The sequence below is a fragment of the Rhinatrema bivittatum genome, chromosome 5, assembly GCF_901001135.1.
Source record: "Rhinatrema bivittatum chromosome 5, aRhiBiv1.1, whole genome shotgun sequence".
In the NCBI taxonomy this organism is placed as follows: domain Eukaryota; kingdom Metazoa; phylum Chordata; class Amphibia; order Gymnophiona; family Rhinatrematidae; genus Rhinatrema; species Rhinatrema bivittatum.
Window position 1 is genome coordinate 210,955,620 of NC_042619.1, and position 21,703 is coordinate 210,977,322.

At 44.0% G+C, this 21,703-nt stretch overlaps 1 protein-coding gene across 1 annotated transcript in view; it reads right to left on the bottom strand.

Annotated features, from left to right (window-relative positions):
• Positions 1-21,703, bottom strand: part of CFAP47 (cilia and flagella associated protein 47) — a 1,765,744-nt gene that overhangs the window by 909,628 nt on the left and 834,413 nt on the right. The window contains exon 41 of the mRNA XM_029603108.1: positions 18,976-19,016. Coding sequence (XP_029458968.1) covers positions 18,976-19,016 — 41 coding nt within the window. The remainder of the gene's footprint in view (positions 1-18,975; positions 19,017-21,703) is intronic.

Genomic DNA, 21,703 nt, shown 5'->3' on the forward strand with positions numbered 1-21,703 from the left:
ATCTGGGAATATGTTCCCAGATAACTTTAGCCTTAACCAGCTATAGTAGTGATAAACTTAAAAAAAAAAATGACTCAAACAAGCCTGGTTGCTTGAATTGGATCCCCAACTCACAGTAAAAAATAAAAAGAAAATATTATGCCTCTTCCCCCAAAATCCATCCATATGTGATTTTACAAATAAGAGAAGTCCGTCTGATGGCGCACCTCCCCTCCTCTGTCCGTCTGCTCCCTGGTTTGCTAAGTCAACTATCAACAACCCCCTCCTCTCCCTTCCTACCTTCTACCCCCTACCCCCAGCCAAATCCTATCTCTTTCTCCTAACTGGTATCTTTTAAAATCCCTCTGTCTGCACTAGTTTTGCATGACACTGCGATCCCGGGAGCTTCCAGAATAGCACATCTGAAAGCTCTTTTCTTCAATGAAGCATCTGGATACCTATAAACTCCTTTCAGATTACATCCAGCATGGCTTGCTCCTTGCCCAAATGTATTTCCTCCTCTGATATAGATTGAGAAATGACTACTTACCTGATAATTTCCTTTTCTTTAGGCTAGTCAGATGAATCCAGAACCAGTGGGTTATGCACTTCTACCAGCAGTTGGAGACAGAGCAAAGTTGACATCACAGTACACATAACCCTGCAATGACATCAACCTGTCAATATTCTCTTCAAAAGCCAACTGTGGACAGACTAGCAAAAACTTGATTAATAACAGATACCCATTTCAGTTTTCAGCCAACAGGAAACACTGAGCTCAGACAAAGAATGCATCAACACTAGTCTAGGGACTGGACTAACACCAGTAATCCCGGAACATGCAGCCATGGAGGAGGACCATAGCCCAATCATTCGACAGCCAAGGGTGGGAAGCCGGATTCATCTGACTATCCTAAAGAAAAGGAAATTATCAGGTAAGTAGTAATTTCTCATTTCTTAGCATCTAGTCAGATGAATCTAGAACTAGTGAGATGTACCCAGCTACTTCTGAATAGGACAGAAGGTTGCCCACGTCCAGTCAAAACTGCACATGCAAAGGCTGTGTCCTCTCAGGCCTGCACATCCAGACGATAATACCTGGAAAAGGTGTGTAAGGAGGACCACATCACAGCTCAGCAAGTGTTGACTGGCAAAAAGAATCTAACTTCCGTCTATGACACTGCCTGAATCCTAGTTCAATGAGCCATAACTTGACCTCCAGATACCTCACGATATGTCTCTTGACATCCAAGGGTTGCAACAGGTGATATTCCTATGCATCACTTTCCCTATCCAGAGACAGAAGGGAAATGGACTGATTCAAGTGAAAATCTGAGACCACATTTGGCAAAAAGGAAGGAACAGTACGTAGCTGTATCGTCCCCGGTGTCACTCAAAGGAACGGCTCCTGGCAAGACAAGGTCTGCAGCTCAGAAATTCGACACTCAGAACAAATTGCCACAAGAAACACCATTGTCAAGGTCAGTAAACACAAGGAAAGGTTACGAATCGGTCATAACATAGGGCCTGCTAAGAAATCTAAAACCAGATTAAGACTACACAAGGGCACCGATAACCGCAAGGTAGGACAAAGAAGTTTCGCTCCTTTCAAGAAACAGGCCACATTTGGATGAACTGACAAGAGACCACCATTCATCTGACCCCTGAAACAGACAAGTGCTGCTACTTGCACCTTTAAGGAATTAAGGGACAACCCTGTAAAAATTACAAAATGAGCGGTATCTTAACTAAACGAGGAAAAACACCTTGATCTTCACACCAAGCCTCAAACACTTGCCAAACCCACACATAGGCTAAGGAAGTGCAAAACTTTCTTGCTAGTAGTAAGGTGGTAATCACCGCACTAGAATATTCATGCTTCAGCAAACGTGCCCTCTCAAGAGCCATACCGTAAGACAAAATCGAGTCATATCTTCATGAAGAACAGGACCCTGCCGCAACAGATTCCTGTATGCCAGAAACCGGAGGGGGAAGTCTATCAGCATCCTTCACAGATCCGCACACCATGGTCTCCTGGGCCAATCTGGTGCAACCAGAAGCACTATCCCTCTGTGATTCTCGACCCTATGAACCATTCTGCCCAACATGGGCCATGGGGAAAAGGCATAGAGCAGCTTGTCCTCCGGCCATTCCTGGATGAGTTCATTGATACCCAATGACTTTGGATCTCTCCTGTGACTGAAGGATCGAGGAATCTTCGTATTGCAAGAAGTCACCAGCAGGTCTAGAAATGGAAGGGCCCAGAAATCCACTATCAGCTGACATGCCTCGTCTGACAATACCCATTCTCCTGAGTCTAGAATCTGTCTGCTGAGAAAGTCTGCTCTTACATTGTATTTTCCTGCAGTGTGGGAGGCTGAGATCTCCTGAAGATGCACGTCCACACATTCTATAAATTGGTCTATCTCCTGCGACACTTGTTGACTCTTGGTTCCTCTCTGCAGACTGATGTAAGCCACTGTCATTATATTGTATGACATTTTCCAAACTGCTCGACCCTGCAACCTGCCACTGAACTGTAAGCATGCCAACCGGATCGCCCAGGCTTCCAGCTGATTGATGTTCCAGTACTCCAATGCCCTTGCACTCCAGCCATGGAGGCTCTCATCTGTTTTGAGTACTAGCCAGTCTGGGGATGTAAGTGAAACTCCCTTCCTTAGATAATCCACTTGTGGCCACCACTGCAGTTGGGTAGAGACTTCCATCGGCAGGTGGAGCCAAATTGAGTAATCCTGAGACTTTGGATTTCACCGAATCAGCAGGGAATGTTGGAGAGGACTCATATGTGCCCTTGCCCATGGCACCACTTCCAGAGTTGCCACCATTAAACCAAGCACTTGTAGATAGGACCACATGGCTGGGCAAATAGTGTCCGTCAATAGACACAGCTGTGCCATCAACTTCTGTACACGAACCTCTGGCTGGACACCTTGCCCTGCTTTGTGTCAAACCAAACCCCGAGATACTCCAGCAACTGAACAGGCCGAAGACTGCTCTTGGCTAGGTTCACCACTCATTTGGGCTCCGGTACCAGGGAGCTTACCTTGTGAGTCACCAGATGGCTCTCTTCCAGAGACTTGACATAAATCATCCAGTCTTCCAGATACGGGTGTACTAGGATTCAATCCTTTCTCAACTCTTCCACAATCACCACCATTACTTTGGAAAAGGTTCTGAGAGTGGTGAGTGCCTGAAACTGATAATGGCATCCCAAAACTGTGAATGGTAGAAAACATTGGTGCTCTAGTTGGAAGAGAATATGCAGGTATGCCTCAGACAGATCCAAGGTCAGAAATTCCCCCGACTGCACAGCATTTATCACTGAGCACAATGTTTCCATGTGAAAATGAGTCACCTGCAAATGACGGTTGACTTTTTGAGATCCAGGATGCGACGAAAGGAGCCCTCCTTCTTGGTACAATGAAATAAATGAAATATCGACCCATATGTTTTTGGGACATGGGGACTGGAACTACAGCCCTCAGACTGAGGAGTCTTGACAATGTATACTTCACTGCCTGTTTCTTCTCCTGAGAGTGGCAGGGAGATACCATGAATACGTCCCGAGGGAACACTGTGAAACTCTAGCACATATCCTTCTTGTATCACCTCCAGGACCTACTGGTCTGATGTGATGTTGACCCATCTCTGATAAAAGAGAGGTGCCCCCTATCTCCTGTTCCTGGGGGTGGTTTGGCAAACCTTCATTGGGAGGCTCAGGAGGTTCCACTACCTCAGCCTGCACCCCATCTAGGATATCTGGGATGAAAGGACTGAGACCTAACGAAAGGTCAAGTCCTCTGAAAGGTCGCTCCTCTGTAGGATCGAAAGTGCCTGGATCCTTTAGCATGACCTCTCACACCAAAGGACTGTGGCATATGCTTCTTATCCTCTGGCAACCGAGGAATCAGGGTTTTGCCCCACTTATTGACCAGTTTCACCAACTTGCTCCCAAACAAGAGCGAGCTTTTAAAGGGCAATTTCATTAAGTTAGCTTTGGAGGTTGTATCGGCCAACCAATTTCTCAGCCATAAATGACACCTGGCTGCTATTACCAAAGCCAACAATCTGGCTGAGATGTGGACCAAATCGCAGCCTGCATCTGCCAAAAAGGCGGCTGCTGGCTCCATAACTTTCCTGGAATTCACTCCAGATTCATCGACCTCCTGAGAGAAGTAAATAATAGTGAGCCACTAGGGAGCAACAAGAAGCTGTAAAGTCATTGTCACTGCTTCAAATGCTTGCTTAAGGATGGCCTCAATCCTTCTATTGTGAACATTCTTCAAGGCTGCTCCTCCATCCACGGGTATAGTCGTCTGCTTGGAAACGGCACATACAAGTGCATCCACTTTCAGAAAATGCAAGTGCTCTCTTGCCACTGGATCCAGGGGGTACAGGCCTTCCAAAACTCAACCCCCTTTGAAAATGGCCTCCGGGGAGCCCCATTCAAGATCAATCAATTCTTGAATGGCCTCTATAACAGAGGGAAAAAAAGATAAGAGGCTTTAATTAAGAAACCAAAATGGGATTTTTCTTTGGTTCATACCAGAATCAGGTCCAGGTGCTCCCAGAATATTTAATGTCTGGGAAATCAGAGCTGGTAACTCATCTCTATGAAAGAACCGCAACATAATCCTATACGGTTCCAATCCCGGAGAAATGTCCCCATCCTCCAGCAAATCGGGATCAGCCTCCTCATCCATGCCATCTAGATCCCTGTTGGGAAAACCTGCTGCCAATCTAGGAGTACTTTCGCACTGAACAGTAGTACCGGGCAAATGAGGGATCACCACCTGCGACTCTGACCTGGCAGGATTGGTCGGGGCTGAAGACTGTGCCTGAAGAAAGGATTGTAATCCTTGAAAAAAATTCTAGCCAGGAAAAGGCAGAAGGATCCATGCCAAAACCAGAAGGCACCTGTGCTGCACCCACTGGGTTATCTTCCCCCACTGATAAACCGGTTAAGGGAGTTCCAAGGTCAGCTGCCCCTTCCGACATGTTTTTACCCAGGCCCTCATCAGGTTAGGAAGAACCAGGCTTAGTAAAATTTGAAGAAGGTAATTCTCCTTGAGCCTCCAAGCAGCGCTAGCGCAAATTAGAGGGCATGCCAGGCTGAGATGCCCAAATATGACAGGCAGCACAGAGGGAAAGGCACTTAGGTTTCTTAGCTACAGGTGCCATCAATTTGTCAGTATGCTAAACAGGTAACTGATGTATCCAGCTAAATTCATGCTGTAAAATATATGCATCTGAAATTTAGGTGTCCCAAGGCTAGTTGCCCCAAAGCTAGGCACCCAAGTTTTAGGCATCCCAAACTGAGTGTAGAGGAAGCCACCCCTCTGGCATAAGCACATGTCTAACAGACCCGCTATAACCTGGATGTCCAAGCAGGCGTCTAAGTGTCCAAAAACTGGACACACAACCTGGATGCTCAGCCAGATACACTTACACAAATCGACAATCCTCAAGAGGGCAGCCTAACAGGCAGGAAAAGCACATGAAAACACCACAGCAGCCTACCATGCGGCACACAGGGAAAAGCCTAAGAGAGGGACCTAGCTCAAAAGGGGCTGCTCAACCTTCCAGGCTGCCCACGTCCCTTAACCTCCCTCGGGGGCGGGAACAAATGTCAGAATGGTGCAACAAGCATGGAGACCGGTGGAAGGAAGAAAATCCTACAAACTCCTTCTCTGTCTGTCTTTTTATTTTTTTAAAGCTTTACCTGAGCTCAGTCCATCCCGGCTGAGTACACAGACGGTCTCTGGCTGAGGGGGGAGAGGGCATATACCATCACCACTGCGCTCAGTTTCCTGCACCCGCCACCTTTCAGCTGTTTTAACTTAGCTGTTTTAACAGCTAAGTCCATGCCAGCTGAGAAAAGCAGCTACCAGAACAAGGCACTCATCTGAGGAACCACGGAAATCAACTCAGGAATTCTCAACTGGGGGAGGGACCATTTAGTATCATCACAGGAGAGCAGGGTGAATTAAATTTCCTTTATTTCTCCTTTTAAAACTTGAAGCAATCCCCAGTAAGGAGATGCACGTCCACCATCTGCTGGAGAATGAGAATACTGGCAGGCTGATGTCACTGCAGGGGTATGTGTACTATGATTTCAGCTTTGCTCTGTCTCCATCTGCTGGTAGAGATACATAACCCACTGGTTCTGGATTCATCTGACAAGAAGCTACGAAATGAGCGTTTTTTTTCTGAGAATGTGTTTCACAGTGCCAAAATCTCCTTGTACATATGTTATGTGCTTTGGTACCCTCCTTGTAACTGATAATGGCTTTTCATATTTTTGCTGCTAGCTGAGTATCAGTCATTCAGGTTTTTTGGGTTGTTTTCATTGTATTTATGTATGTAGATAGCGATATTCGGCGCTACTTAGCTGGATAAGTTAGGAGTTATTCGGCTAAGTAGTGGTGGTTGAATATCTGGCCCTGCTGAATGGCTACCACTTAGCCAGATAACTAACTAAATAGATAGCCAACTAAGTGGCAGGTGGGGCAAGGGTGTTCTAGGGAAGAGCTGACTTGGATAACTTATCCAAATAAATCTGGTCAGTCCATAGGGCTGTCCTAAAGCTAGCTGGATAAACATCATTTTGCATGAATAGTGCCTGTGTTAAAGAACATGGTTAGGATAGTTTTGAAGATACCACAGTGCATGCTGTCTGTTACATGAAGGGTGTTTTAGTGTGCCTGTGGGCCTCAGCCTGACCCCAGAGGGATCCAGGACCAAACCGAGGGTTGAAGGCATGTTCCACTATGGCAGACGGTCTTACCCTCTGCCAGGCCTGCACGCTCCCAAGGCCAACAACAGGATGATGTTGGAATGTGAATGGTCCTTCGACCATTCCGAGCCCTTTCGGACCTGCCGCTTGGAACGGCATGGAGCAGCAGGCCTGGCCTGAGGATGAGGGCAGACGGGCCTTGACATGAAGACGAGACACCAGGGCTCTTGAAGACATGACACCAGGACTATGGAAGACATAACACTACGGCTGATGCGAAGACATCACGGACTGAGTGGTTGATACAACGGCATCAGGGAAAAGACTCTGAAGTGCAGACATGACGAGGAACTTGAAATCCAAACAAGACAAGATGCAGGGCAGGAGGACATTGGCACTGTCTCTCAGGGCGCCCTACTCAGCCCACCTTCATGGGCGGACCCAATGAGCTGGTCGCGGACCACCCTGTCCCACTGCACGCCCTACACAGCCCGAGGAGGCTGGTCACGGCCCACGCTGAGAACGGGACGAGCGCAGGGAAGGATCCAGTCGAAGTGGGACTCTGACGACGAAGCCGATGTCATCCGAAGCACCAACACGGCTGGCAGGACGAGACTGCTCAGGCGCACAGGACACCAGTCCACCTGCAGGCCTCTCCAACCCGGGAAAGACTTCGTCCGAGGGAGAAGGACCGACAGGACCAGAAGGCTCAGGAGCGCTGACGTAAACATCAAGGAGGGCAGGATACCAGGAAGCGAAACACCAGGAGACGAAACACCAGGACACCTGGACGAGGACCTCAGGCACGAAGACATGGCATGATGAGGAACCGATGAGACGAGGAACTCCATGGAGAAGATAGAAGACTTGACGGAGCTCTGGCAGGCAGGAGCCTCCAGAGTGAAGTAACTCCGATGCAAGGCGAAGACGTACTGTGAAGACAGCCCTTTTAATGGGCTAGGCAGGAAATCAAATCCATAGATGGGACCAGCACACTTCCTGTGTCTGGCCCTTTAACTTCTGTGAAGAGGCACGAGCCGGTGCCTAAGGAAGGAAGCAGGAGCTTGTGCAGGTCCGCGGACAGCGGCCTGCACCGACGTCTTCCACGCAGAAGGCAGGGCTGGCCTGAGAAGCAGGCCTCGATGACGGCAGTGGCTCCAGCTGCTGCAGGAGGCCCCGGGGGTGGCTCCAGCCGCTAATTGAGCCCGGGGATACAGCCTGCGCGCTGCGAAGAGGAGATGACGTTGGCAGCAGCATCCAGCCGCGAAGAGGATGCTGAAAGTCCGCGGCTCTGGCCACGGTGAAGATGGATATCCGGGGCAGCCTCCGGGCCGCGTGAGCAACTCAAGACCGCGGCTCCGGCTGCGCTGAAGGACCCGATGGCGGCGTCTGTGCCGCGTCGGGTGAAGCATGGGGGGAGGTAAGAGAGTGCCTGCTCGCGGGGGGACCCGCGGGCAGGGTTCATGACAGTGTTTTCACTTTGCAAGCTGAGCAGTACCCAGACAGACTTGAGAGAGAGAGAGAGAGAAAGAGAGAGGCAAGAGAAGAGAGAGACTCTTTATAAGGCTCTCATACAAGTAAACTATTTATACCCCGTAGTAGGGGCAACTAGTAACTCGGGGGGAAATTTTGGTAGTGGCCTAGGTTTTGGAGTGCAGTTTTACATGCATAGTCAGAGGTCCGAACAGCACAGTACACAGATTTTTTCATGTTCTAAACCACATGTGGTCTTTCACACACTAGTGTTTAAGAATATTTGAGGGACTGATGTATTAATAGCACAACCATTAGTGCATGTTTGACACACTTTTTGAATGCTTGTGTAAATGGCCTTTTGAAAATTGCTACTTTTACGCATGTAACTCCTTTGAAAATTTACTCCATAGGGCTGAATTTTCAAAATCTTTTACGCACATGAATGAACTTTATGTGTGTAAATGGACTTTTGAAAATTGCTACAATATATGCTACTTTTACACATGGAAGTCCTTTGAAAATTCATTCCTGTAAGATCAATTTTGAAAGGGATCTAGCTGATTAGAAGAATACCTTTCAAAACTGACAAAGGCTGATTTAGCGACCTAAGTTCACTTGGAGGATAGATTTAACCGGCCAAATTCTGGGCAGACCCAGGTGCAGTTTTAGTTCAGGGGAACAAAGTTAGGCCACTAGCACCTAGCTATCTAATTTGGCAGGCCAAATCTAGACATTGAAATAGGACTAAATCTGGCTGGCCACCTTCTCTCCTGAAACCAAAATAAAAATAATAATTAAAAAAAAAAAGCAAGCATGTCAAGCCCCAATCTCCCCTCTCAATCCCCTTCCTAATTAAAAAAAAGAACTGGTCAGCATCCTAAACCCACTGCCTCCATCATGATCCCCTTTTCAACATGAAAAAAAGAACTAGTGGTGCTCAAATCCATTGCACCTTGCTCCCCTCCTGATTCCCTTTACAATTTGAAAAAAAAATTGGTGACACCCAACTCCCCCGTCTAATCACCAGTGGAAAGAGGTTATCCTGGGGAAAACTCTGGGGATCCTGCTGCATCCTGGGGGAATAAGGGAGAGGATTGGGAAGACATTGGGGATCGCTTTGGGGATTTCCTTAAGCTGGGAAGGGGCCCAGGAGTGGGGTGCAGAGAGTTTGGGAGTTAAGAAGGGGATTGGGATGCAGTGGGGAGGGGGGCTTCAGGTGCCACAAGTTCTCTTTTTTTGAAGTTGGAAAGGGAATTGGGAGAGGGTGGTTGGGGGGGGGGGGGCGGAAGCAGGTGCTTTATAAAAAAAAGTACAGGGAGGGGAATTGGGATGGGATGCTGAACACTTTTTTTTAATGTAGGGGATATGCAAGCTTTAAGTTTTGTTCAGACTTTTTTTTTAACCAATTAACACTGATTTTCAGTATTAGCCAGTTAGGTTTGCTGAATCTAACCAATCAAATTTTGAGAAGTTAGATTTTGCCAAATTTTCGTCTGAACTACAAACCGATTAAGGTCAACCAAAAATGTGGTAAAGATAATGGGATTAAAGTTATTTGGTTATCTGACCAGCTCTTTGGGGTTTTTTTTTTTAATATTACCTCATACTTTTAGCAAACCAAAAAAATGCACTAAAACATAACAGCCTCGTATCTAAATGACCATGCAATGAATTTTGATGTGCTTATTAGGTATTAATGATATTAATGCAACCCTTGTGATTCTTGTAAAAAAAATATATATATTTTTATGTTTATCTGTTATTTAACCTTTATTCCAAGTCTTTATCTTTTCTTTTCGTTTGTTAACAATTATAATTAGAAATGTTCATTGTATTAGACTAAGGAAATTTATTTCCTGCTTTTTGTTTAATGTAAACCGGTATGATTTACATCGGATGTAAGAATGTCGGTATATAAAAATCATAAATAAATAAATTAATTAATTAATTAAAGAACCGCCACTGGCATGATTTTGTGCCGGTAAAGATTTTAAAAGTTTGCACAATCCGTGTACATGTTCACACTGGGTTGAAATTCAGTGATTTTTCATCATGTTGGGATTTTGCCTGCAGGCCTAGCTGCAGGCAATCCTTACCTCCGCCGCTGATACTGTCTTCGCGTGGCCCAGAGGTTGCTGCTGTACTGGTGCCTCCGCGGTCCTAGTGCCGCCGCCAGGTGTTCCTCTTCGTGGAAAGAAGCCACCGCTGCTGCTGCCTGTTTCCTCTTCGTGGCAAGGGGTGCTGCCGCCGATGTTATTACCTGCCTAGCCTCCCACATGGCATGGACGCCGTCGCAGGCTCCTGCTTCCTCTTCTCCTCCATAGGTGCGGGCACATGCCTCTTTTCCTCTCTTAAAGTGCTAGTGGCAGGAAAAGACCTGCGGCCCTCATCTATGACATCATCCATACTCACCTGGACCAGCCCTATAAAAGGGCCCTGCTTCAATCCCTCTGTGCCTTTGGATCCGGTCTTCACAGCATCTGTGGTCTTCCTTCCGGTCCAGGTCCTCCGTGGGGGATGTTGTCCCGTAATGCCCGGGGATGACAGCTCTGATACTGTAGGAGTATAAGGCGTAGTTTACATTGTAAAGTGCCCCTGTCCTCTACTCTATGTAGGCAAAACTACACGGATGTTAAAAACCCGTATGATAGAACATTGTTCGAATATTTGCCTACATAGAGTAGATGAGCCCTTGGTTTCTCATTGGATTGAATGCGGCCATTCTATCTCTGACCTCAGCTTCACGGTCATTGAGGTGGTCGCGCGTGCCCCCCCCGGGATTGCGACTTCCCAGTGTTCCTTGGGCGCCGGGAGCAGAGATGGATCTTTACATTAAATACAGTGGTACCTCAGGGTCTCAACAGAGAAATTGAATGGAACCTCTTTTATTAGGTTGTCATGGGGTTATGCCGGGACGGATCCGCTGATACCTGCACCAGTGTCTTGTGTGACTTGCTTATGTGCAAGGTTGTTGCTGCTTCTTCTGCATCCAGTAATTGAAATCTCTCATTATTATTGCACTGCCAAATTGGTGCATCTTGTCCAGCAATTCTTCTGACTGTAGATAGTTCACTATTCTTTTTTTCAGCAGTGACTCCATTACTTTTCCCACCACAGAGGTGAGGCTAACCGGCCTGTAGTTTCCAGAATGTTTTTACATGGTTTTGGAAGGAAATGTCAAATAACCTGTTAAATTGGTCAGCAGTGCAATATAAAAAAAATCTGTGCATGAGGGGCAGTGTGGTTTTGGTTTGGCATTCTGAGTTTTGAGTAGCAGAAGCATTCCTCATTTATGGGCTCCACAGCCTGATTTCAGAGGCAGTGACATTTTTTGTTAGGTTTTGCAGAATCAGAAGACTTGAAGAAGAGAATCCCCATACGGGTCCCTAGCCTTGATCCTGGGGAAGAAACTTTACAATGGCCAGCATCCCATAGTCTGGAAAAGACTGTCTTGTGAAAGTGGGAGAAGACTTGGTGTTTTGTAAGAGTTTTGTTTTTGGAGACTGCTCTTGCCTGAAGAGGACTGTCACCCCTGCCTTGGGAGGTCAAGATAGAGTGCTATGATTCCTTCCACCCAGCTGAGGAGGGACAGCAGTAACCTGACCGAGAAGAAGAAAGACGTTTTTTGTAGGGACTTTTGTTCTTGTTGTTTGGGGAGGAATTTTGCCATCAGTTCCTGCCCGCTGAGAAAGAGTTAAGATTTTGAACTTTGGGGCTTCTTACCACCAGGAGTCCAGATTTTTGCCATCAGACAAATAGATAGGTGAACCTAGCTCCACTAGGAGCCCACTCTCTAACCCTTAGTGTGGGGTCTTTTCCTAGTGCTTGCCATCCTTAATGACATTGACTCAGCTAATATAACTGAAAAAGAGGCATCTTGGGAATGTTTATTTTTGTGAGATGATAAAATAAAGAATTTTGTTGAGAATCAGACATTAATTATTTTTGGCTGCAGTATATTTTTGTTGAACACTCCACCAGTGAGTCTAATGTCTTTCTTCACTGTCAATGGTGCCTTCAAGCAAGTACATCAGAACAGTGAATACACCTGTGAGATTAACCAAAGAGAGATTGAGAATGTGTGTTGGTACCTTACCCTGTGAGCCTAGGGCCCTGGAAGTTTATCCTCCTCCCCACTGGAATGAACCTCAGCACTCAAGGGCCAGTGGACTGAGTTTGGCACAAGAAGAAGGAGAGTTGGGAGTAAGAGTGTCCCCAGGGACAACGATGTGCCCCTGCATTCCAAGAGGCCCCCAAAGAGGGAGTTACAAATGGAAGGATGCTGCCACCACTGTAATTAAAGGAATGTCAATAGACAACAACATAGCAATAATCCTGAAATCTCTGAGTATATCATTTTTGACAAAAAAGAGCTAAAATCTAGCTAAGCTGTTGAATGGAATTAAGTGGAGAAACAAGACATCTGCTTTTTCTAAAACTGTTCTGAAATCCTTAACATTTCGTAGCACACTTTGTCACTGCAAGCGGGGAATGGTAATTAGGACTGCGGATTATCATGGAAATCCTGGGTCCTTGTTACTATAATTTGTCTGTGACTTCTGCTACTTTCCTATAATTGTATAGCATTACTCCTGTTGGGAGTGGTCAATCATCTGTGGACCTCAAGATTACTTCCAATTTTCAGCTGACCCTTCTAGCACTTTTAAAGCTTGTTTATGTTTAAAAGACACTCTTCTTTTCAAACACAGCCTCTATTAAACGAGTTATACAAATGTTTTAAACCTAAACAGTGCAAACTCAAACTTATTTTGCCCAAAAAATAATAAATCATGTTCACCAGTTTTAGCAGGCATTCCATAATTTTTGCCATTTTTATCAGTCCTCAAGTAATATTTTTCCCAAGACAAACACCTTAATTATAATAAAATAGTGTGTACACTATCATACAGGAAACTTCAAGGATCAAAAAGGATGATTTTAGAATTGCTCCAATCATTCAAAAGGCAACTTTGAATGAGGTATTTAGGTGGACATTTTCAGTCCTACTACATAGCTAGTAGGCCCCTGGGCACTTTGAACCCACGGGTCTCCAAACTCATTTTCAATGGCACACTTTCCAAGTCTTACCTGGCGCAGACTACACCAGGAAGTACGTGCAGAAAGTTAAAAATGAACTCCTCATGCGTACTTTGCCAGATTCGCCCTGGCACCACCCCAGCCTCACCCCAGGTGCTGCCCCTTTTCCTTGCACTGGGAGAGGGAGTCAGCAACTTTGAAAGGGGCTTTTGTTGAGGGTAAACACCATTCACCCATGGACAATCCCTTTGAAAATTGTATCTTTAGAGACAAAGGAAATATGACAATTCAATAAAATAATCCCATTCTGCCCAAATCAGTAACAACACTAAGAAGACTTCTTTCAGATACTTCAGCTTTTATTATCAAACTAAGGCCTGGATTCACCATTCTCCCGCGGTGTTTTCGCTGCCGGCTTTCGCACCCAATAGCGCCACCGTGAAAGGTGGTGCTATTGGGTTCGCTACTGGCGACGATAACGTTGCTTACTTTATTGCAGAAAGCGAAGACACCGTGGAGTCCGCCTCCTCACTGCCCCGACTCCTCCCCTCGCCGCCCCAGCTCCACTCCCAGTATGCTATCGCATGCAATAAGCATTTCAAAATGGCCCCCTAAGCTAGTAGGTTCACCTAAATGGACAGTAAGCTACCTTGAATTATGAATACAAAGGTTTCCCTTTTAGAAAAAAACTGTTATAAATTAGAGAAAGACTTGCATAATTGCGAAATGAATTGTATATAAAGAGGTTTAACAAGTTGGCAGTTAAAGCAATAAAACCGTGTTAGAACTGCATAGCTTGTAAGGCTTTGAACACAGGAAGAGTAAATGGCTTCCTCTCATCATCACTGCTGACTGCCGTTCATTCTTAATTCTGTACTGCATCAGTGGCCTCATGAACCAGATACTAAAAGGGAAATTCAAATCTATCCAGGAATTAAGACATTCATAGAGTTACATTTCTAAAGATTTCAGCAAGTAAAATTGGAAGTTAGGTGTGTAAGTAGCATATACATGCAGAAGTAGTATATTGTAAAGACCTGAAGTACGTGCTTGTTCTAGCAGTATAATTGTTAAATGAAAAGAAAAGAAATAGTTTGGGACATTTCAGGCCAGGTTTCAGAAGTTTGCAGGAAACCAGCCATCTTCTCTCTTCCCTCTGACCCGATTCCCATCCAACCCCTCAATTCTGTCTTCCCTGCAGTCATCCCTTCCATCTATCACATCTTCAATCGATCATTTATCATTATGACAGTCTCCTCATACTTCAAACAGACTGTGACCATGCCACCCCTCAAAAAATCTTCACTGGACCCTACCTGCCCTGCTAACTATTGTCTCATCTCCTTCCTCCCTTTTGTATCCAAACTGATTGAATGGCTGTTCATCTCTGCTGTCTTGACTTTCTTTCATCTCAAACTGTTCTGGATTGTAAAATTCTGACTGCTGGACTAGGCCTTCCTAAGCTTGTGCCAACACATGTCAAATACATGCTGTGCTGTTTGCTGTAAGGAAAGCAGCTAATTATAACTACAGGATGTGGGCCTAAATCAGCGAGAAGTGAAGGACATCTCACAGGACATGAGTGTGTGCGCTTTATGAGAACCAATTACAAAGGAGAATACAGAGACTGATAAGAGATTATCTATATCTTCCTACAAAGTACTGTGGGGAGATAAAAATAGAATGGAAAATTGGACCCGAAAGAAAGAAAAGAAGAAGGAGAACAGATATTGGGGTGCAGGTGGTCTAGAGAAAGGAAGTCAGGCCAGAATGACGCATTTAGAAATGATCAATACTTAGTAAGGATAACTAGAAAAAATATATATAAACCTTGTAAGGTTGTGATATAGGGAAAGAAGAATCTCAAGGCGTTCAGTGTTTCTTACTGACCCTGTATTCTCCTTCCCAGACATTTATATTGTGATTGGCCAATCATTTATTTACTATAATAAACATCCTTCTAAATTTCTAAATTTCCTCTGAGTCTTGTGTCTGGTATAGTGGGGTAAGAACCATACAGGATTCACTCCAATCTGGCTTTTTCGCCCTGTATATGTCATAGAATCTGTTCTTGCCAAAGTCTCCAGTGACCTCTTCATGGCCAAGGCCCTTTATTTAATCTTTTATTTCTTAACTTATCCGCTGCTTTTGACACTGTTGATCACTATCTACTCTTTCACACACTGTACTTGATTGGATTTCAGGACTCTGTTCTGTCTTGGTTTTCTTCTTACCTCTTTCATTGAACTTTTATTGTATCTTCCAATGGTTCTTCCTCCAGCGCTATTCCATTAACAGATGATGTGCCTAAAGGCTGTGTCCAGGGCCCTCTTTTCTCTCTATGCTTCTTTTCTCCTTGCTTAAATCTTCTCTTACAGCTTTCAGTACCATTTTTCTGCTAACTCCCAGATATACCTCTCTACACTAGAAATTGCACCAATAATCCAGTTCCAAATTTCAGCTTGCATATCTGACATCACCATCTGGATGTCCTACCACCACCTTAAAATGGCAAAGACAGAAGTTCTTGTTTTCACCCTTCAAACCCTCTTTCCTGTTTTTCTGTCTCTATGCTCTCATTCTCCGAGTTCCCTCATCCTATAACCTTGGGGTCATCTTGATACTTCTTTATCCTTTGCTACATATATCCAAAACACCACTAAAATGTGTTGTTTTTTCCTCTGTTTCATCACTAAACTCCATCCCTTCCTTTCTCATCTCCTTCATAGACTATTGCAACCTGCTTTTCATGGGCTTCCTGATGAACTTTCTCTACTGTAATTGATTCAAAATTCGACTGCATGACTTATCTTCCTTCAGCATTGCTATAACCATATAACCCTCTTCTCGAATCACTTCATTGGCTCCCTGTCTGCTTCCGAATACAGTTCAAGCATCTGTAATTGACCTATAACTGCATTCACTCAGCAGTTCCTCATTACCTTTTTTCATTTTTCTCTCCCTACATCCTTCCTTGTGAACTCCATTCATTGAGCAAGTTGTTCTTATCTGTGCTTTTCTCCTTCATTGCCAGCTCCTGCTCCCGTGCTTTCCATCTTGCTACACCATATGCCTGGAATAGACTTTCTCAGTTGGTGTGTCAATGCTCCTTCTCTGGCCATGTTCAAATCCACCTTTTTGAGCTGCTTTTAAATCTCACTCAGTTCTACAAAAAATACATGACTCATTTGTCATGTAAGTTTGTCTTATCTACATTATAAACTCAATGAAGCAGGGACTGACTCTTATGTGTATCTGTACCGCACTGCATAAATGATAAATAGTAGTAGTAATAGTAATAGTAGAGGGAGGGGAGAGGAATGAAGTAGACCGAAGGGAAGGGAGAGTAGAGAGATGAGTGCGCATGACGGGAAGGGAGGGAAAGGGAATGGAAGGCAGAAAACTGAATGAGTGAGGAGAGGAGTAAGAGAGGGGGAAGAGCGAGTTTGCCACACATAACTTTATACCTCAGGGGTAGATACAATGGAAGGGGAAAACAGGGTTCCTGGGGGTATGGCAGGGTTACCAATTTCTGAGAAATCTAGAAATTTAGATGTATTTATTTAATTTATATTCCACTTCAGCCACACACCTGGGAATCCTTCACCTACATCCTCCCTTTCCTTGCACTTCAAATCAGCAAAAGGCCCAGATCCCCAACTCAGTGCTCCCACCCGCACCCCAATTCAGCAAACTCTGATGGAAAAATCTCACCCAGTACACAGTCATCTCAGTTATTTGAAATATCCTATGTATCCCTTCCTTTGAAAAGTATGGGGAGCCCCACTCTAATATATCAAACCACTCACACACCCCCCCCCCACCCCAACACCCTTTCCCCTTTGTATAGAAATCTGTTATTCACTTGTATTTTCTGGCAAAATATCATCTTTTACTCTAAACTTCTCTTTCTCTTCGCAAATTAGGAAGGAAGTGTTAACTCCCAAAAACGAATTAAGAAACGTATTAAATTAGTCCAAAAAGGCATTGCCTTATTTTTGTATTTGTTTGTTGACCTTTATTTTTGTGTATTCAAGTGGACACTTTATTGATTGTATTCTAACATTTACATTCCTGAAGCATTTCAAACTATTCCCTTTTAGGCTGCTTCCGCAGAATATGATTGAAATCAAGTTTACATAAGAAATGGAAGAAAAAAGTGTTTGGCCACCATGCTTTGTCTCAGCAACAAGCCAGCAAAAGTCCAAAGTCCAACTGTTTCCATAAAGCCAGGATGGAGTCCTTCCACCTACCCATCCAATTTCTCATGCCCCAAATGAAGAGATCTAATTATTATTGAAGTTACAGTCCATACTTAGGTCAATGAGGAAGACAGGGAGATTTCTGGGAGAGACTAGCTTGACTGGGGTTTCCTGGTTTATACCTCCACTTTTTGCCTGTGTAAGTGGTAAGATGAATGAAATCACAGAAAAATGATGAGCGTACATCTTACTGAGAAGCCATTTAAAATAATGCAGATGGAGGTTGTTTTGTTTATTGCTGGTGAATCTTTGGGTCAATAATTGGATGCACTGTCATCAGTCATCATAATGACCAGGCACTACAAATTAGCAGAGGTGATAACAGCAACCTAATTCACAACTTTGCCCAACCAGTTCCACTGCCTCTGTATAAATTGCTGGAGAATGATGATTTTCACAGAAAAGAAACTCTCCTCTCTTCAAGCTATCACTTAGCCCACTGCAAAGGCCTTTCCTTAACTGTACACTAGCTAGGTTTCTAGGTCAGGTTTCTACCAAGCACCCAAAATGTTCACTTACCATTGGAAGCATGTAGGGGTTGTAATGTGCATTTAAAGGGGCCTATTTCCTATGGTGACATACCATGCAGAAAATTATGCTGAATTTACTAAACTGTGGTACTGAGTTTTGCAGTTTAGTAAATGCTGCAGTAGGTTTCCATATGTTCCCAGTTGTGACCACATATCCTGGGGCTACCATTTTTCAAAGAGGCTACCTGACCTCAGAAACCCCATTCCCCCAGACTCGAGTTAAAGCATCCCTTGGGGTCTAGTGGAAACCCTCTCTCCCATCCCCACCTCACGTACCTCAACCTGAATTTTAAATTCAAAGTAAATGTCAGACCTCCTTAGCCCCTACCAAAACCCATCCCTCCCCCCAGGAAAAAGCTCTACATGGAGCAGCAAAGGAGTGTCGGGGACAACCAGTGCCATTTTGCATCATGGTGCCAGCTGGGCAGGAGTGAATGGACATTGCTACTGCCCCCACTAGATTCCAGGTAGTTCTAATAAGTTTTGGGGGTGGGTTCCAAGGCATGGGATCCTGGATGGATGGGGAATATTTTTTGAAAAGGTCAAGATGCCAGAGCTGAGGGTAAGAGAGGGGGTCCCACTACACCCCCAGGGATACTTTTACTCAGGGCTGGGGAGAGTTCTGGATCAGTTAAAATCAACCCCAGGAGAATTGGAACATGAGTTAGTGTTCCAATATCCCAGAGTGAGGCATGGTTAACGTAAAGCAAATTATGTGGCTTGCAAACATTAACGCAGGCTATGTATTTGATTTGCATGGTATTGAGCTGCATTGTACTGGGTTTGTGGCCTTGGAAATAATGTGCAGAAATTCACATTCTGTAAGTTAACTCTGTGCTAATGCCTTTTAACTCGCAGTAAACACTGTTTACAGCATGAATGCATTAGCACAGTTAAGTAAATCACCCCCAAAGCTATTTAAGTAGATACTTACTTTTGGTCTCTCCTACTGCTGAACTTTCCAAAACAGAAGGACTAAGAAAAATGAAAAAGAAAAAAAAAATCAATATTCATGCAAATGCATTTTCTTTACACTTTTAGCAAGCAAAGGTACGATAGCAAATCATTCAGTGAACATGAATAAACCACTATCAGAATAAAAGTCTCCAAAGTAATGATGTAAGACTGAAAATGAACTGCAAACCCCCAGATCTCTCTTCCAGTTTCAATAAACTTTCACATTACATAAAACAATCCCAGTTTCTAAACCTCTGAGACAGCTATATCTTTCTCTAAAGATGTTTCTTTAAGGGGAACATTTTCAGTGTCCCTGTGAACACTGCAGGCCTGCAGGTGCTTTATATTCATAGGTCTGCAAGATCATTTTCAAAGGGAAACTCCCTGCTGAGTTTCTTCTTGAAAATCCAGGTGCCGTATACTTTGCATGGGCAAAGTGGTAAAGTATGCCCAGAGATTTCAAAATGAAATCCCAGCAAGTACTTTATTCTCCATGCCCCAACCTGCCCCATCGCCTGGCATTTTTAAGCATGCTGTCATACTGTATTTATTTATTTTTATTTTATTTATTAGCTTTTTATACCGACATTCGTGGGTACATCATGCCGGTTTACATATAGCTAAAGGAGGAAAATACAAAAAACAGGGATGGGGGGAGGGGAGCAGCTAGGAAGTAAGAAGGATCGAGGAAAGGGAGTGAGGAAAGGACAGATGGAAAAAATATAGGCACAGTACCTGGTGGGGAATGAGGTACAGAGATGAATGAACCATCCAATAAGTATTATATACATCATTGTAAATAATACACTCAGAAACCATCCGATAAGTATTATATACAACATTGTAAATTATACACTCAAAAAAGCACTATGTACAACATTGAAAATTATGCAATCAGAGAAAGTAAGGGGTCTAGGGGACAGGTGGAAGGGGAAAAATACACTGCTACAGAATTGTGCAATCAAATCAAGACCCAGGGAAAAAAGGGGAGGGAAAGGAGGGTGGGGGATGAGGGGGGGATAAGCACTATATACAATCATGCCTCATTATACAGTAAACAAGATGGCAAGACAAAGGGGGAGATCGGGGGGAGGGGGTGGAGGGAGGTTTTCATTTCTGCCAGTAATGAAAATGGCCGACAAGTTTATCGGTGGCCATTTTCATTACTGGCAGACGGCCGGCTATGAAAACCGAGGCCGAGTTTACCGGCGTTGGTCTTCATAACTCGGTGGTGTGCTGAGTTATTTTATTTATTTTTTTTTACTTTAAAAAAGAAGTACTGAAAAGCAGTTTTTTCAGCTTTTCTATACTTCTTTTCAATGCGCTCAGCTATTAACGCACATTTATCTTTTTGCATTTGGAGTGAATGAGTAAAAGCCTCATTCACATGCATTTGCATTAGGGGGTGGATTAGCGCCTATTTAACCCGCGTCCGACAGCGGGTTAACAGTGCGCTCGGCTGAGCACACTGTATTGCATCATCTCCAGAGAGATTGAAGGGGAGTTGTGTGAATAAAGGGTCCATCATCTCTTTTTCTATGTGCCCCTAGGTGCCACCCCAAGGATCCTGTCCACCCAGTGGTTACACAGTTTTTTGTGTGTAAATGGGATTTTGAAAATTGTAAATTGGATTTGTGCATGTACTACAAAGAGGTGGTCCAGAGATGTAGATGAGCAGGGTAAACCATCTATGCACATACTTTTGATTTCTGAAACATCTGCATACATACTTGCATTTCCCACCTAGCAGGTGTAAATGTGTACATGTATGCCACACCGGGTTCTGTGCAAAGATGCTAATTTTCAAAGCAAGCTTACACATGCAAGTGCGCCTTGGAAATTCAGGCTAAAATCCGTGTATACTTTCTACATGAAGTCTTTTCTGCTAAGTGTGCTGTTACAAAATTAAAATGATTAGCCTCTTGTGGAGCTTGCAGTCTGCAATTTCATTTTCAAAGGGAAAATTCCATCACACTGTAGGTGCAAATCCACACACTTTCTATATCTGCACTGTAGCAGGCGCAAAGTACTACCCAGCAGAAGTTAAGCGCAGAGATTTGATTATGAAATCCCTGCACATAATTTCCCTCCCCTGATCTAACTCCTCCCCTTTTCCTCAGCAGATAAAAGTTTTCATGCTGTGAACTTTCAAGGGGGTAGGGGGCAGGGGGCAATAATTAGATCAAAAGACAAAGGGTACAAACATTGGAAGAAAATTTCAAATGAACAACAAAAAGTTCAAACCCAAAAGTTGAATATTATGTCAGAGAGTAGCCCAGATATAATATATGAATCGGCATAGCCAGAACCTACGTATTTCTCACAAGAATTGCTAACGGTCACATGGTATAAGCTACCATAGCTATGCAAACCTTTAGAAGTTCTAGAAAGAACTATGTAAGTTCTGAATATAACGATTTATACATTTTATATGGTCTATGCTCTGACATAATATTGAATTTTCAGGATTGATTTTTTTTGTCATTTACTCATGTAAAATGATTTGATTGTTCCCCCTCAAGAGAAACTTCAAAAGTATTTTAATTATTATTACTGTTTAAACAAAAGTTGTCACAATATGTATTATTTTCTTCATTCTTAGCACTGCAGTAACTGTAGAAATTACATTTAGGCTTAAATTTGTCAACAAATGCTAGCAGTGGTGCAGATGATGGAAACAGAAAACTTAAGAAACTTTTGGATAC